This window comes from Macaca thibetana, chromosome 6 (assembly GCF_024542745.1).
Source record: "Macaca thibetana thibetana isolate TM-01 chromosome 6, ASM2454274v1, whole genome shotgun sequence".
Taxonomy (NCBI): domain Eukaryota; kingdom Metazoa; phylum Chordata; class Mammalia; order Primates; family Cercopithecidae; genus Macaca; species Macaca thibetana.
Window position 1 is genome coordinate 94125326 of NC_065583.1, and position 18496 is coordinate 94143821.

At 33.6% G+C, this 18496-nt stretch overlaps 2 protein-coding genes across 4 annotated transcripts in view; one reads left to right on the forward strand and one right to left on the reverse strand.

Annotated features, from left to right (window-relative positions):
• CCNH (cyclin H) overlaps positions 1-15793 on the forward strand; it is a 40231-nt gene extending 24438 nt beyond the window's left edge. The window contains exons 11-12 of the transcript XR_007726735.1: positions 11589-11770; positions 14367-15793. The gene's annotated coding sequence lies outside the window, so the exon portion shown is untranslated. The remainder of the gene's footprint in view (positions 1-11588; positions 11771-14366) is intronic.
• Positions 1-18496, reverse strand: part of RASA1 (RAS p21 protein activator 1) — a 121524-nt gene that overhangs the window by 3576 nt on the left and 99452 nt on the right. For all 3 annotated transcript variants that reach the window (XM_050795162.1, XM_050795159.1, XM_050795160.1), the window contains exons 12-23: positions 18185-18272; positions 15877-15954; positions 13750-13907; positions 13172-13248; positions 11542-11714; positions 11066-11225; positions 9566-9708; positions 8288-8403; positions 7546-7632; positions 4378-4445; positions 2815-2903; positions 1326-1403 (exon numbers count right to left, since the gene is read on the reverse strand). In XM_050795162.1, the coding sequence (XP_050651119.1) occupies positions 1326-1403; positions 2815-2903; positions 4378-4445; positions 7546-7632; positions 8288-8403; positions 9566-9708; positions 11066-11225; positions 11542-11714; positions 13172-13248; positions 13750-13907; positions 15877-15954; positions 18185-18272 (1315 nt within the window). The remainder of the gene's footprint in view (positions 1-1325; positions 1404-2814; positions 2904-4377; positions 4446-7545; positions 7633-8287; positions 8404-9565; positions 9709-11065; positions 11226-11541; positions 11715-13171; positions 13249-13749; positions 13908-15876; positions 15955-18184; positions 18273-18496) is intronic.

The following is an 18496-nucleotide window of genomic DNA, read 5'->3' on the forward strand; positions in this document are numbered from 1 at the left end:
AAAACAATGTTTTCTATGGGATAGAGAAACACGGTTATACAGGATATATTCATTCAGTGATTAAAGGATTATAGCGATGAAAGACACTATATTTGCCTTCAGAGAACTGACTCTAGTAGAAAGGACTTTAGAAAAAGTAATCATAGCAACACAGAGTTTATATATCACAGATATGCAGGGGATGCTTAGGAGGTAAAACAAAAGTTACTTTATTCACGTTTGGGGCTCAGCAAAAGCTTCCTGAAGGAGATAATAATTGAAGTGGGTCTTCAAAAATAAATTTGGCTTATACAGATGGTATACAGATGGTAAAGAAATATAATAGTATTATATTTGGATTCTAAGCAGTATGAAATCCTAGATTGTGTGGCATAATTTCTCACACAGTTCCTTAAACATTATAGTAAAAATGTTTTCCAATGATCAACTATATCCCAGTTCATATACAGAAGCATGATGGACTTTTAGCTTGTCAATTTCACTATGTAGAACTATGCCATAATTTTTCATACACTAAACTAGTGACTCATAGGCATTCCTGATTTGTTTGCCACAAATTGTGGTGTTCTTTTTAACTGAATCTGAATATATTAAGACAGAACATGGACACCTCAATCTCCAATCCTAGCACTCCCTAATGCCATGCCTTATACCTGGCTCTATTCACATGTACATGTACCTTGCTAGTTTCCCTATATATGAACTGAATTATTAATGTTTAGTTTAAAACTGACTCAGTACCTGAAAATCTGTACAATCATGAAAATTTAACTCTTAAAGGCAGGGTCCTAGAAATTATAAAATACCCTCATTCATAATTTTGTAATCACATTTTATTAACAAGGCCCAAATGAGGCATAGATATTCACACTGAATGAAGTGTAACACCAAATCCATGTCTTTTATTCCTAGAAAAGAAGACTTTTCAGTCTATTTACTTATTTAACCTGGTCAGAACTGTGTCATCGTCTTGCTTCAAGCCCCACATAGTAGCAGCAAAGTAAAAAAGCTAAGGAGGCAACAAAATGTCATGGCAGTCAGATGTGATAGCTTTAAAAGGATATGAAAAACAAGACGGACCCTAAAAAATGATAGTAGTAGTCTAAAAGCCACAATAATGTATGCTTTGGTTTAAGAACAAATAGTTTTAATTACAAACAAAAATGCTGTTTTTTGTTTAGGAAGGCAGACAAAAATTTGCAGGCTTTTTGTCTTTTTAGTTTTGGATAGAAAAATCTTTCTAAAGAAAGATTGCTGCTTAAATGGGTTAACTCAGCTATGCCAACTCTAAGTCTTTAAAAAGTACCTAAAAACTATATACATACCCCAAGTTCATCTAAAAACATGATCATACGATGTTTGTTGCTTTTGATGAATGGATTGACACCTTCCATGTAGGGCTCCTGAAAAATAGAATGCTTCTATTATATGCAGCGGAAACAAACCACTGTTTGACCTATTAGGTTGGTGCAAAAGTAATTACAGTTAACAGCAAAAACTGCAGTTACTTTCGCACCAAATTAATATAGCAAAACCCATACATGTAGCAATACTTCTTATAAATCAGTTGTAGCAGCAGCAACACATTCACAAGAATTAATTAAATCATATAATGACAGTATTTTCCTTCTAGTATATAAGCAAATGGCTATACTGAGGAGTATGGGCATTTTTAATGAAAGAAAATTCTGAACCCAAGCACAAATCATAACACGCAGACTGGCAGACACAAATTGCTTATATATAAAATCACTCAAACATGGCCCCAAATCATAGGTTCGAATCCAGCAGAGATTACAGGGAATTACAATATAATGAAGACTGCAATAGGAAAATATCTTATTTGTAACCTGCTTCAAGATTCAGATGAATTCAAAACCTAGCCCATACATGTTTACTGCTCATCATACTAAAATCCTGACTACTTAAAACTATGCTATAAATAGGGAAAAGGTTAAGATTAACACACTCGTAAAAATCAATAAGAAATGAGACAAGGACCTCAACAGGCAATTCCAAAGATAGAGACAATGAAAGTCTCTCTAACAGTAATAAAACAATGAAATACAAAATATTCTGCCTATCAAATTGGCAGAAAAGAAAAAAGTATAGTACCCACTGAGTTTTGGCAAGGCTGTGAGGAGCAACAAAAGAATTTTAAGTTGCCGACAGGAAATCTTGTAATACATAGCAAAGCCTAAAACATGTATTAGTAATTTTACTCCTAAGTTCAGCTAATAATTGAACAAGTATGAAAGGAAATGTATGTAAGGATATATGTTACAACAATAACAGGGACAAATTGGAAGCCATCTAAATATCCATTATTAAGAATAATGAAAGAGTTATCTATTTCCACATATGGCAGGAAGTCTGTCACGTATTAGGTGACAAAAGCAGGAGGCATGATATGATCCCAACTTAATATTAGTCATTATCCTTAGATAGTACAGTTACATGTAGGTGTCAAAAAAAAAAAAAAAAAGAGTTAGTATTTACAGTGAAGGTTTACTGTGAAATAAAATTTTTAATGAATTTTTGTATTAAAATGTACTCATTTATTATTTTTATGTTAAAAGTGGGAGAATTTGAGTACACTGGACCTTGAAAAATTTGTTTTCTATAATGGCTAAAGTGGTGTTTTTTAAAATTCCACTATTAAAATGTAAAATTTAAACAAGATGCTTTAAACACAAACACACCAACAAAAATAATCTTTCATTGCTAAAAACTTCACTTAAGCCAAATTTTATCGTTTTATCATGTCAAACTTGCAGTCATAAATTACATTTTAAAGTATCAAAATGTTTTTACCTTAGCTCCAAATTCCACAAGATTTGCTAAGTTCTGCACAGATTTAGCCACTAATATTAGTGTTCTTGCAGCAATAGGAGATGGGGAATCTGGAAGAGAATTGGGCACAGCTAATGACACCAACTCCAACAGCACTTTCAGCTAAACCATTATAAATTTAGTACTTTAACAGTTACACTACTACCCATTCTTTCATTCAGAACTCAGAATGTTTTTTGAAAAATGTTTTTTGAAAAATTTGTGATCTGTATAATTCAAAAGAACTTGAGTTAAAAGAGGAAAACTGAATATGCTTATCAGTGCTTCTAGGCTTGTGAAAAGGGTACTACAAAACGCAGCAATTTCCAATGGTTGATACTATTTCAGAGGACCTCAAAGCTTTACCTTTACCACTAAAAAAGACTGTCACTCTCACATGTTTTGTGACAGTTCACAAAGCTAGTTTCAGCCTACTCAGGTTAGCAATCTGAGCAATTCCCTGCTCCCAACATTATCTGCAATCCAAATAATTCACTTAAAGCGCAAGAAGCAAGATAAAATCTAGGACCTCTGCTTTATTTTGAGGAGAAAAACATGAAATTTAATAAACTTAAAATATTTTAAAGGTAAATCAGGAGGCATTTCCCTGTAGAACACAGATAAGTAGGATGTAAATGACAAGTATTGGTGTCTATTAAATAGAAGCTCTGGAACTTAATTATTTAACAGTAAAATCCCATAGATAATCTACCTGACTGCCTAGTTTCAGATAGTGGTGTCTGAGGCAAACATTCAGATAAATTTCTCCAAAAGAATTTCAAACCCTTAATCTTAATGGATTTGTAGATTTAACCACTTTAGTAGCAATAAAAGATAATTACAGAGACGCAAAACATTTTTAATACAATTTTGAGCTTCAGATTATTAAGGTAAAAATTCTGGTTCCTACTGTTTATAATGGTTCATTATTACATTCAAAGTCACAAATATCCCTGTTATGCTTTCTTTGAAAGAAGTGTGTAACACCTGAAAGTCATCTCAAAATGGGTATATGGGTAATAAAACTGGATCAGGTTTACTGAAGTTTAAAATGGCCAGTTTACACTATATAACTGGTGACTTTAAAAATCTCTAATGGGAGGAACCAGGACTGCTTTCTTCATGCGTACGCACAGAATACTATTCTAACTGTAGATACCATTTAATTTGATCTTGAAGATCCAGCTGGCAGCAGTCTAGCAATGGGCTAAGCAAAGCTCTTCCCAACTTGAAAAAGCCAAGAAGTTATTTATTATAAAGGTTTTAGACACAATAGGGTCAGAAAAAAAGGTGCAACATGTGTAATCATGCCATCTCAGATTAGATATGAGATGGAAGAAAAGAAACAAAAAGAAAAAAGCCGAAGAAGCACAAGGAAGGAAGGGTGCTTTGGAATACTTTATATATGCCAAGACTAGAATTGGATAATCAAAAAAAAAAAAAAAAAAAACTAGATTTAATTTATTTTAAGAGTATTCTTACCTAACAGTGTGAAACTGTTAATTGTAATTTTTTGAATTTTGAAATTTATCAAAAGCTGATTACCTGAGATGATATTGAACATCCGTGGATTCAGGATGGCAGGACAGATGAGTCGAAGAAAAACAAAACCACTGAATGGGAGAGAAATTTTTTTTTTTTTTTTTTTAGAAAACACATACATAATGTGTTACATTAAAACAATACATATAAAACAGAATTTTTAGTACTCATAGAACCATAAACTTCACTCTAAACCAATAAAAGGAAGCCCAGACACAGAAAGCTTTAAGAAAACAGTAAGCCAAAGCATCATATTTTAAGAATATATATATATATCTGCTTCCTGAATGTATTACTCACTTTTCCCAATTTAGAATTTGGATTAACTTTGGGAAAATGTTGTTCATCTGTAGTGTTTACTGTCTTGCTTACTATTTATTATTCCAGGCCTAGTGGTCATGTGATACTTAAAGTAGTATCCTCAGGAACCCTAAGAATTTCTGAAATACCCCAGGAGTATAAATAAACTTTTTATATTATATAAGCATAATTCTGTACAATTTCATAATTTCACACATCCTCATTTCTTAATTTATATAAACAAAACAGCCTTAAGTTGGCTGCATTGATTTTGTTGATGATTCATATAAAAATAATAATCCATTGCACTAGAGAAAAGGTGACTTACTGATAAATGAAAATGTCTATAATAGAACACTGGAAAGGTTTTTTTTTTTTCTTCTTTCTTTTTCTTTGAGATAGGGTTTTGTTCTGTCACCGAGGCTTGAGTACAGTGGCCTGCAATCACAGCTCACTGCAACTTGAACTGCTGGGATCAAATAATTCTCTTGCCTCAGGCTCAGAGTAGTTAAGACTACAGGTGCACATCACCACACCTGGCTAATTTTTTTTTTTTTTAATTATTTTTGTAGAGAACAGAGTCTCAACACGGTGCCCAGGACAATTTCAAATTCCTGGTCTCAAGCAATCCTCCTGTCTTGGTCTAAACGTGTTGAGATTACAGGCTTGAGCCACCATGCCCAGCCTGGAAAACTTTTAAGGCAAGACATCAGGAATTCTAAAGTTTTAAAAAGTTGTCAAATTACAAAACAATAGCAAAAGCAAAAATTACACTAACAGCTGTCATACATGATTTTATCTGCTAATTTTATTTTGGAACAATGTCAGTGTGAAAATGAAGCTTGCATAGATACTCCTATTATGCCTCCTTTAGTCACTGGTAGGGAGGATATGTTGTCATGTAGATAATTTCTCTCTAATTTCCTTTTAAGAAGAATCCACACTAATAACCTCTTACTTGTCCCATGTAAAGACAAGCATTATTCCTAAAATAATGAATTATGCAATTCCTTCTACAGATTGATAGACATAATCTATGTAAAGACAAGCATTATTCCCAAAATAATGAGTTACGCAATTCCTTCTAGACATTAATAGGCACAATCTCTGTTCTCTATTAGAGTGGGTTACCCAATTTCTCGGCATTTACCTTTGAACATGTACCTGTTTGCTAATTTTTGGACTCTTAGAAAGTAGTTACTTCTCAAACAGCATTTATAGGAATTGTAATATATTGGCTGGGCATGGTAGCTCATGCCTGTAATCCAACACTTTGGGAGGCCAAGGTGAGTATATTACCTGAGGCCAGGAGTTCAAGACCAGCCTGGCCAACATGGTCTGACCCCATCTCTACTACAAATACAAAAATAGCCAGGTGTGGTGCTGCATGCCTGTAATCCTAGCTACTTGGGTGGGTGAAGCATGAAAATCACTTGAACCTGGGAGGCGGGGGTCACAGTAAGCTGAAATCACACCACTGCACTCCAGCCTGGGCAACAGAGCGATACCCTGTCTCAAAAAAATAACAAGTCTTTAATTTTGGACTTCTCAAATTTAAAGAATATTGTGTAAACTTTACTTGAAAATATTGTCATAATTATACACAGTAGGTCTATGAGCCTGAAACATAACCTTGGCAAAAATGCCCTAAAACACCCTCTTGCATCAGTTTACAATTTCCTGCTGTGTTTGCTTAACAATTATACTTGTTTGAATTTATAGAACAGTTTTAATTTACATCTCACACATAACTGTGCTAGGATATAATTCTTTTCTATTCCTCCCAATCACCATTAATGCCAACAAAAACTGAATCTGTAGTTCTTAAATATTATGTCATATCATAACCAAGAGAAATTTTATCTGCCCCCCAAAAAAAGAAATAGAAGACCCTTGACAAAATTTAGGTTGGAGGCAGGATTAACACACATTTTCAAAACAAACTGTAATAATGGTGTTAATGGTTGTCTGATTATTTTAAATATAGCATGGCATGACTATGTATATTCTAAATAACAAATTATATTATTAGAAAACTGCTGTATTCCATGATGCTTTTGCATTAAATTTCCATTTGCCTGGAATTAGTTGGGGTATTGGTTGGAGTATGCTTAACAAAAGCAAAAGCCTACAAATAAGACTTAAGGATATCAGATTGGGTCTTAGAAAGTTACCTTTAGTTGTGCCTTAGCCACCAGCTTTCTATATAACCTTAGTTCAACAACTTAACCTCTCCAGACAGATCTGCTTCTTCATTGGAAAGTAAGTTAGAATAATGATAATTAAGTAACCTTATATAAGCTCCCAAATTCCATGATTTGCCAAAGCAGTTCTTCCTACAGAATAATGATAATGAAGTCCCTTTATATAAGCTCCCAAATTCCATGGTTTGCCAAAACAGTTCTTCCTAATTATGGTACAATGAGCAGACTGAAACACAGCTTCAGCACCACATGTTCTGGTTCCAGATTAGCTCAGAGTCACAGATTGTAATAAACCAATTAATATCTAAATCAGTCAATTACTGCTCTTCTCTTTTAGTGCCAATCAATGTGTGTGTGTATGTATGAAGAATATTATATGAAGTTAGCTACAGATTTTGTTTGTATAACTTTTAACCTCATCCTGTAAGGGTTTAAAAATCCCCAATACTTGACTATAAATGAATGTTCATGTTTTTAGAAAATGCAAACGGTAGCTAAATCTCATAGTAACTTTAAGTTTAGGAGCCATTTGGACTTAGAAAATATGCAATAGGGCTTTGACATAAAAGTCAAAGAAAAACGTTGAATTGTATATTGTTGTTCTTCAATTTTTCACAATTATCCATCTATCAGTTTGTGATTTAACAAATGAATTGATGGGCCTTACCTAACAACTCTTGTTCTCATGGTGGTATTTGTAGGCCACTTATGCTGAACAGATTTCTGTAAACACCCATAAATATATCTCAGTGTCCTGCCAAAATAACACAATCATCTCAACACAGAAAGCAAGTGAAACTACTGATCTCCTAGCAGCCGAAAGCTTAATTTACCCAAATATACCACAGTTTAATAAAACTGGCCTTTTCCCCCAAAAAAGTATTTTGCCACAGGTAATGAGACCTTTAGAAGGGGTAAGGAAAATTTTATCGACTAAGTTTATCATCATCATTTTATTCAGTCAACTTCCTGACATTTACTTTCAGATACAGAGAACTAACCAGCTGCAAACTCTGGGGAGAAAGATTTAGACTTAGGTTAACTTCTACCTAAACAAGTGAGTTCACTAATACTGGAGGCCTAAAAGCATATTAACAGAGTGATTAATCTATCAAGTATAGACTAAATGGATAGACAAGATATCTTTTACAATCTCAAATCTGAAACTATAAACCTCTATTCACTCCCCAAGCTATACAAACCAGACATATTGGCTTGTACAAAAACAATGGGTGGTTTTATTAAGACAGTTATTTTCTTTAAATATAATTCATCTTATAAAGATTAACCATGACTTTTTCAGAGTATAATAATATTAGGACAACAGAAAAGCTTTCACGTTTTAGAAATAGAAACTTCTCAAGACATAGATACACAATTTCTTGTCAAATGAAAATTTCACCACTTACGGTGGAAGTATTTCTGAAGCCATGAATATTTTCTCCACAAGCTCTGAAAGTATGTTCAATAGGTGTGCTAAATTAGTGTTCACATCTTCATTTTTTTCTAACTTTGATGGACTTAACTAAAAGAAGGAATAAATCAATAGAAATGCATTGTTGGCAATGACAAATGCAAATGAATTGAGGAAAACAAGTAGTTGTAGTTTTTCAAGGTTCTCTATTTTTCAGTATCGCTGTGTGTACTGATCTTTTTTCTTTGTATAAATGGGAGTTTTTAAGTAGTTTGCTCTATGGAACTCCTGGTAGGTTTGTTACCATTTATTCCCAATTACCCAACTGAAAAGCAAACAGTGGTTAGTCAATTCTATTTGAGGGTAAAAAAAGCTGATTAAAAGCCCTTTCTGAATGAGGCTTATTTAATGGCTAATAAAAATATCAAATGTCTTAGGCAGAATCACAAACCTTTCTCAGAACTTCTCCTGTAACCCTTCTGATCTAGTGTCAGCAGAGTACATTTATCTATGGAAGTCCGAATTCCACAGCCTATCTCTAAAGTCCAGAGACTCCCTACCTACCTGCTGCACTTCTGTGTCATCCTTACGCTGGGCCAACTATGGCATTACTCCAGATTTCCAAAATTAAATCACTAATTTCTTCCCTTCAGGTTATTAGTACGAATTGACACCTTCGTGCAGGATTAACATTTGCTAGGTCCCAGTGTCCACTGTCGAAAACAATTCCTTAAACTGATTTTTGTATCAGATCTAAAATATGTATTTCTTTGTAGCTGCTTTACCATTAAAATGAGAGAATATATGTGTGAGATTCCACTTACTGTCTTAATAGTTTATTATGAATTTATACTGAAGGTTCAATAATCCTAAAAAGATGTTTTTGTTTTAGTCAAGGTTATCTCATAATTCTCCTCTTGCAAAAAAACCTTCAAGGACAAACCTAGATGTAATGAAGTGCTACACAGGTCATATGATAAGTCACTAACAAAACCTTCAATGTATGTTATGCATGCTTTCTATAAGTAGTATATAGATTACTAGTGCAGTAGAGGAAATGATAACAGTATTTTCATGAATTTCTGGTGCAACTTGATGGTTTTTAATCCCAAAATAAAGTACATCTTTTTTAAAAAGTCCATTTTGCAGAACATTTTTATAAATGTATTAGAGACAGGTATAACTGCTATGAGGAATAATTTTAGAAATTTAATATTTTCCTTAAAATGTAATTGGCCACAAATTATTACCTACTAAAACATTAAATTCTTACCTCACAAGACTGCTTGCTTTCCATTATCTTTAAAATAGAGTCTTTCAAAGCATGATGAACAAACTGTGTAGCAGTGGCTTTCATATACTGCTCCATCAAGGTGCTTGCAAGTGTTGTGGCTCGAAATAGGGTAGTGGCTTCATCTACACAAATATTTACATTAGAAGATTATTTGTAAAGGACTGACCTAATGTGACCAAATTGGAAGTTAAGTGAATTCATTTTACCTCAAAAGGAATAACCACTTAAACGTACTTTTTGCATGCAGCATTGAAGTACTAATTACAGTGACATCCTATACTTCTACAGACTTAACTCTGTAAGACTTTCATATGTATTACCTCATTAGATCATAAACAGGAGAAGGGATTAACACTGCCATGTTCATATGGAAAAATGAAGTCTCAGAATTGTTATATGTAAGATCAGTTAGACAGCTAGTGACAAAATTAGGACCACAAATCAGCTTTCCTGCCCATTGACCCCATGCTTTGAAACTTTGGGGTTTATTTACAATTAAGGATATAACACTAAATCCCAGTTTAGATTAATTTATTAGCTTAAAACGTGTCTACTGAGTTTCAGTAAAATTTTAATGAAATACAAATGCTACAGAAAAGATAAACTCAGTGTAAAATAAGGACCACCATTTTATCTATTCCTTGACAAATCTGTATTTTGTGATCACAAGGAAATAGTTCTAAACTTTACTATTTATTTGGGGAACCTAGAAGCAAGAACTATTACTGAATCAAAGTGCTGGGTGGAGGGGGGGGTTGGGGGGGGCCAGTGGATTATTTTGTAAGCCATAAAAGCACTGTGAGTCCAGCAGCTTGGGAACTCTACCTATCTATAAAAGTTAGAAATAAAATGCAACTGACACCCAGCTTCTGTGAAATGAATAAATAAACAAGACCTGTAATCCTGGCACTTTGGGAGGCCGAGGCAGGCGGATCACCTGAGGTCAGGATTTCAAGACCAGCCTGGCCAACATGGTGAAACCCCGTCTCTACTAAAAAATAAAATAAAAATTAGCCGGGTATGGTGGCATGTGCCCGTAGTCCCAGCTACTCCGGAGGCTGAGGCAGGAGAATTGCTTGAACCCGAGAGGTGGAGGTTACAGTGAGCTGAGATTGCACCACTGCACTACAGCCTGGGCGACTGAGACTCCATCTCAAAATAAATAAATAAACAAGAGAATACAATTAAATATGCCAGACAATCAAGCACTATGAGCCATTGATGTAGACACAGATACCACTTTCTTGTGGCTTCTAGTACTTATCTGCCAAACTCTGCATTAGAAATATCAGCTCCCCATAGTAACCAACATAATCAGAACTGATATCCAACTGCAATTTTTAATGAGGGAAAACAGAATAACTTACCTTGCAATATAATTTAACAATTTAGTATATTCAGAGATAGAGTCCATATATCCTTGATATAAAATCTAAACCCAGTTTCTTAAAGTATCACACTAATATAGCCATACTATACCTTCCATGCTTATTTCTCTGTCATTTAGTGTGCATAACAACAACGATTCAAGCTTTTCGTGAAGAAAAATCCTCAGTAGGATGCTGGCCAATAGTGTTCGGTCTTGTCCACATACATGTGATAAAGCGTAGACTACATGAAGTTCCTTTTGCAGTATAAGCTAAAATGACATTTTAAAAGACTGTTTAAAGTACATAGCATTAAGCATGCTCCATGAGACTAACAAGAAATATGTTCTTTCACAAGTTCTTATATTTAAAATGATGTCCCACTGAATAAATTTATTTAAAATAGAATGAATTCGTAATCTACCTATTTCTACCAAAATCACACTATAAAACAAGGTTTTAAATCTTCTCTGGCATCAGTGTGCTACTAAGCTATGAATTACTATGTTTAGCTTAATAGATTTTTTATTAAATGTTAAATGTTTCTGTTAATTCCAACAAAAACAAGATTGATAAATAACTTAATACCTCTTTAAATTCACTGTACTCTTCTTCTGGCATGATTTTTTCCATAGAGTATCGTGCTCGAACACGCAGGGACCCTGGTTCAATACCTTTTAATGGTATATGGGAGCTGAGCAGAAACCATTCATCTGTGGCATGCCCTTTCTGTAATCGGCTCAACTGGCAGCGCATAAATACTTGGGAAGAAAAACAAGCAATTATTGTCTAAAAAGATAACATGATAGTCATGCAAGTAAATTTTTCTGGTGTTCAGTCTTCTCTATGGTGTTAAATGCTTTTCATTAAAGGAGTTTTCAATAACATCACAAATTCAATATTTAATTGCTTCATTCATCTACTGAATGTCTACTGTGCACTAAACTCTGATAGGTAGGAAGTATAGAGATGATTGAGATGTGGTCTTTGAGTTGCATAGAGGTCAGTTTAGTCAGTAAGGCAAGAAATCAATTATGTTTCAGCATTAAGTGCTGTTAACAGTGGTGAATGCTATTCGAGTACAGATAAATAATACCTAATTCAGCCTGTGGAGGTGAAAACTCCACTTTAAACAGGTAACCCTTGAGCTGACAAGATCTGGAAGTGTAGCTAAGAAGAAAAGTAGTGAAAAAAGAAAAGAGAGCACTTAAAATATAAGGTATGGCCTTCCTTCTGTGTCATTACTGTGGGGTTTGGATTTTATCGTAAAAGTAATGGAAAACTAAAATTACTACAAAAAATTACAGAATAAACATTTTATAGAGGAATATTCAGGCTTTAATCTGTCTGTTAATACATATCACTTCCTTCCCTAAGCCTGAGTGTTAAGAAGGTATTAACCTAATTCACCCTGATGTGAACTGGTAAATCCCACTGTCAACTGCTTTAGAGCAGTATGGAAGGAGTTGTGCTGCTGAGGACAGGAACTGGAAGCCTTTGACTACCAGAAGTGAATAAATGATATATTCAAGTTTAAGGGAAATTTTTAAATAGAATACTTTTTTACTAATATGCTAATGTAATCCCAGCACTTTGGGAGGCTGAGGCAGGCAGATCACCTGAGGTCAGGAGTTCGAGACCAGCCTGGCCAAAATGGTGAAACCCCCGTCTCTACTTAAAAAAAGTACAAAACTTAGCCAGGCATGGTGGTGGGCGCCTGTAGTCCCAGATACTCAGGAGGCTGAGGCAGGAGAATCGCTTGAACCTGCGAGGTGGAGGTTGCAGTGAGCCAAGATCACACCACTGCACTCCAGCCTGAGCAACAAGAGCAAGACTCCATCTCAAAAGAAAAAAACGGAAAAACCTAAAAAGTAGAAAGAAGGGATGAGGGCAAGCCCTACAAAAAGACCACTGTAATCATTTTCTTATTCTTCCTATTCATTGGAGAAAGGAGGGTGGCTAGATACTTTAATCTTAATTGCCTAACAGTATGTACGGTTGAACCGTGTTGGTCTTTTTCTTTCTTAGGTATACTCTTTCTTGATAATCAATACTTTAAGATAATCAATACAATAATGCAGAAAGAAACTATCTCAAATTATACTACGTGCATTTCTGATTTTTTTAAAAATTTCTATTTCAAGACTATTTCATTGTGAATTTTAAAAGTATATAAAACATGCTTTTTCTATTTTAGAAAGTTTCTGTATCAACTTACAGATATCAGGATCTTTGCTTTTCTTTGTTTTATTACTGAGAGTTATTTCAAATCTATTGATGTCAGGAGGAAGATCACTAAAGGAGCAAGGAGAAAAAGAATTAACAAAATGATTTGGCATCAAACTACCTTATTTCTTTAGTTCTAGTATCAAATAAACCCCCATTTCTGCCAAAAAAAAAAAAGAAGAGTGTGCTAGACCTAAAACCAGATTGACAACGTATTTTATTATTTGGTATACAGAAGACACGCAAATTACACACTTTTCCTACCATCTTTAACCTCCTAAACTAATAATTCATTCAAATAAGTACTGGAAACCCTAGTAAACATTTTGTATGTGTGGATTAGTAAAGTTTTTTGGCTTGCTAATAATTCATGTTAATAACTAAGTGGAAAAACCAAGGGCATAGCAATTCACAAATAAAGGTAAACAAATACAACAGAAAAAAATATATATATATAGCTATTAGGACACCTGAATATGGTACCTTGTTCTGATGGTTTAGAGACCAAAAAAAATAGAAATGCAATATGGTAAAAGAAAATGATTAATGTAATGATAAAATAAGACTTACTCAAAGACAAACTCTTCTGACCACACTGGGTTTTGCCCTTCCCTTGCATGAGTTTTTGCTACTTGGACACTATTCAAGTAGATGTTACAATATGGATTAGTAAAATGTTTTACTGGGAGTTTATGGGCTTCTTCAATATGTAAAACAAGGCTGCTGACCTAAAAAAAAAAAAAAAAATTACCCCAGATTTCTATAATTGCACATTTCAAAAGCAATTACTCTAAGATACAAAGCCAAAAATAATGATTTATTTTCCCCTTTCTTCAGAAAATATGAGCTTTGGTTATATTTTTCCTTTATATATGACATACTTAAAATATTCAAACATTTAAAATAATTCTTCCCACCTAAAAAGATAAAACAATGCAATTTTATTTTACAAGTTATTTCTCCCACTATATACTTGGAGAAATAATGAAATACATCTTTTCTACCATAAAACAATGATAAAGAGAAAATGAAGTTAAGAAAATTCTTTACTAATGTAAGTAAACAACTGTCACTACTCATCGAAATCCCGTATGTTATATAATATTTATCTGGAAGATTCTATTTCTATAGAAGAGTTCCACAGCTAAACACTTTTAAAACACTGACCTTACCTTCTTATTTTACAGGAAAGGATACAAACCTAAAGAAACTAAGCTATTTGTCAGTTTGGATGCCAAAACTTAGATCATCTACCTTCTAGTATCAGGTCCTCTTTCTCTCTTGCCATATACTACTTGTGTGGCCTTGGACAAATCTGTCCCTCTAAGCCTCATCTTTCTAATATGTAAGTATAAAGTCTACACTACAGGTTGTAATAAGGATTACAAACTAGTTATCCCTCAGTTATCTGTGGGGGACTGATTTCAAGACCCTCCACCTCTTTCTCCTGGCAGATAACTAAGCCCAAGATGCTCAAGTTCCATATAGAAAATGACGTAGTATCTGCATAAAATCTATGCATGCCCTCCTGTATGCTGTAAATCATCTCTAGATTACTTGTAATACCTAATACAATGTGAATGCTATGTACATAGTTGTTATACTGTATCTTTTTATTGTATTTTTTTCTGAATAGTTTTGACCCATGGTTGGTAGATTACAGTGATGCAGAACCCATGAATAGAAAGGGCCAACTGTATATGTAAGTCACTAAATCTCACTGCCCACTGATACATAAAAAGTGTTTGAGATGTTAGCTATGATTATGTTAAACCTGCAAATGTCAGTTTAATGGCTCAAGTTTCATACAAAATACAACTTGCTCTTATTTGCAAAAATCCAATCTGATTTTTGATAGCTTACAAAATGTTACAATGTTATGAAGACATGGCGATTGTGTGTGTCTACTTAAATGTCCCTGGCGAAGAGCCAGACTTTGGGTTACAGGGACTATTTAGTCACCTAAATGTCAACCATTATCCACTCCCAGTAGAACAGTATGTTAATCACTCAGCTTATCAGATATTCACATGAAGAGAACAGGAGACACTCTGGTCAGTAAATATTGTACTCAACTTTCTTTAAAACCTCGAGAATGTCAAAATTTGCCTAACTTCTTCCAATTATATAGGGATTACTATAAAGAAAAAAAGCCAAGAAATGGAGGTTATAAAGTTACCCTTGTAAAGGCAAAAAAGAGAAAGCCTAGCTTAACTCTCCACAACTCGAAGTATAGGGCATGTTACAGTTTCAAATAAGATTAAATATTTCCTAAGAGTTAAGCAGTAGGTTTTAAAAGCTGTTCTTCAAAATGAAAATCCCAAAAAAGTTTATTGAGATTTGTGCTATAAATCTGATGATCTTTTCAATGTTCTACTTTTTTGAAAAAGGCCAAAATAATTTTTTAAAGGTAAATTAAGTGCCCAACAGAACAGTTTCTGCTGTGTTGGTTTAGTATTGTTATTTAAAGTGGAAGAATAATCTTTCTTATGTTTTTAACAGTTGGCAGTTTGGACTAAGAAAGAACATTCTCTTTCATAAAGAAGTAACATTTTCCTGCTACTAAAGCAAGTGGCAGCATGGCTTAACCCCTCCTAAGATATGATGTCCAAAACAGTTCAGATAAAAATAAAATAAAAAGAGCGAAGCGTTAGAGCAAAATGTGACAATTAAAAATCAAAGAAAATTAAGCTTCACCTGACGAAGGCGTTTATTGGATGTCCCTGGACTACTTTTCCGTAAATTGCAAAATGCCTGCAGACCTTTCATCCAATCCTACAAAGAAAAAAAGCATTTCAAAGAAATATACACCAGTTTATTTGGTTTCCAAATCATCAGTTAGGTTTTTTTTTTTTTTTTTCCAAATTCAACAATTCCTTCCTTCTCTAGACTGCCCTTTCGTTTCTCGGACTATATTGCACTTTATAACAATAACCAATAATAATAAATAATAAAGTAATAACAATAAAACAACCAAAACAGTTGTAATTCTGTATAAATCTTTGTTTGAATTTATGTATTAAACACATCGAGTGGCCATTAATTAGCCAAAAAATCAAATTTACATGAAAGAAACTGTTTCTACCAAACATACTACCTTGGGGAAGTTAACTGTCAAGTATAATTAAGCTGTTACACTTGAGGCAAGCTTAGGTGGAATTTAACTTGATACATTTTTTGAAAAGGGGAGAGGGCTGATTCTAAAACCAACTGATAACGTTATGACTGATCCCATGACAAGCATGCTAATCTATACTTTAGGCCATGATACAGGCAGAAATGTATAAGGGGATTTGGGTTATTTTTAAGCTTTTAAATATAACATTAGATTTTAAAAATCATTTTAGCCTAATATTCAAATCAAATTGCAGCCATATTTTTTAAATGTTTAGTGCTTTGGGGGAAAGAAGAGAACTAAGGTTTATTAAAAATAAATCTAAATAGTCACTTTGGTTTTTACATGTTTCTGGAAAGCTGTGTTCTATTGCTTTATTCAATTATGTCTTTAGTTTGTTGGCTATTTCAGTGAAGCTGAACTTTATCAATATTTAGAGACAGTCTTTATATTACAGCAAATTAAAACCAAATCAGTTACCATAGCTTTTTGAAATAGAAGAGAATAACCAGAGACCCCCACAGCCCAACAAATCGACAAAAACTGGAAATACCATTTATGGAAATATATAAATATTATGTATAAATACATTTAAAACATATTCTAAGGCTGCAAAACATGCTGAAATGTCACTATGGTATGTGACACATTTTTATTCAGAAAGACGGACGATGGTAAAATGATTAGAAAATAGGATACTGAAGTTTAAATTTCTAACTCAATTTCTAACATTTAAAAAAATCATGTAAGTTACCAAAATGTTTTGAGCCCTACCTTTCTCGTCTAAAAATTAGGAATACATAGCCATAAAATTTTATGTGCATTACATGTGAAATGAGCATTTAAATGAGATATTTTATAAAGATGTGAAATACGACATTCAGTTACGAGCTACAAAACACAGTGGCTCATTCAAGTTTATTCTATGAGTCTCATGCTAGGATCCAGTTTTAAGGGCATCTTCCTCATATCTAGGGTTGGCAAATTATATTTCCAACAAAGCCACTTTCACTTCTTAACCACGTTTAAGTTCCTTCATTAGAGTATAAGCCGAAATTTAGCCATATTTGTGTAAAATACGACCATATACCCCAGAAGTATTAGGGTTCAAAGAAAGCAAAAAAAAAATTTAAGAGACAGTATCTCAGTCTGTTGCCTAGGCTGGGGTACAGTGTCTCAATCTTACTCACGGTAACTCAAACTCCTGTGCTAATGCAATCTTCCTGCCTCATTCTATCCAGTGGCTGGGACTACAGGCATAAGCCAGAACACCCAGCTAATTTTTTACTTTTGTTATAGAGGTGGCGTCTCCGTTTGCTGCAAAATATTTTTTAAAGAGTTTTTTTCTTTAATATTATTTCTTCACAAAATTACTTAATAGAAGCTATAAGAAGGACACTGCACGTGGATCAATAGCTAATCTAAAGTAGACATTATATGTAGACTTGGCTTGGAGAATAGATTCCTAAAATCTCTTTCCTTGTGTTGACTGACTTTTATTTTCAGACATGGAGTTCAACCAGTGAAGAAGAATAATTAATGCCTGTTAGCAAAACTAACTGGCTTACCTTTGGATTGTACTGAGATTATCTACAGCCTTTATGCAGAGAGGATTTTAAACGAGCATTCTCAGTTGGACTCAACATCATAGAGTATTTAAAGGTCAATTTAAAATGGAGTTTTCATTCCTAATAACCCTTCACTGTGTTTGTTTCTGCATTTCTTTCAGAAAACTTTTTACATATGAAATCTCTTTCCTTAAAATAAGAGATGATTAGATTTCAGGGCTTCTATCACTTTATCTTGAATGCAATCGTTTTCTATTTCAGTTAATAAGAAAACATGGGCTAACATAAAAGTTTACAGTGGTTGAAGAAACAGTACTCTTACCTCTGCTTGTTCTGGAGTTTCTCCCGCAAAGTAAAAGATGTAATGTTCTTCGCTAAAGTGCTGAACTACTATCTGAAAACAGTTTGGCCTTTAAATTAAAAACAAAAATTATTAGGAAGCTTAACAAAAAGCAGCAAAATATTTATACCAGCTTCCAAAACACAATAAATAACATAAAATTATAATTCTTAAGAGAAATAATACTCCACTGTACTAGATTATTAAAAAGAAGTCAGCTGTATATATTTTAGAAAACTTTATGTCAGCACTATTAAAATTTTATCAGTGTTTCAAAGTGTAAACTAAAGCAAT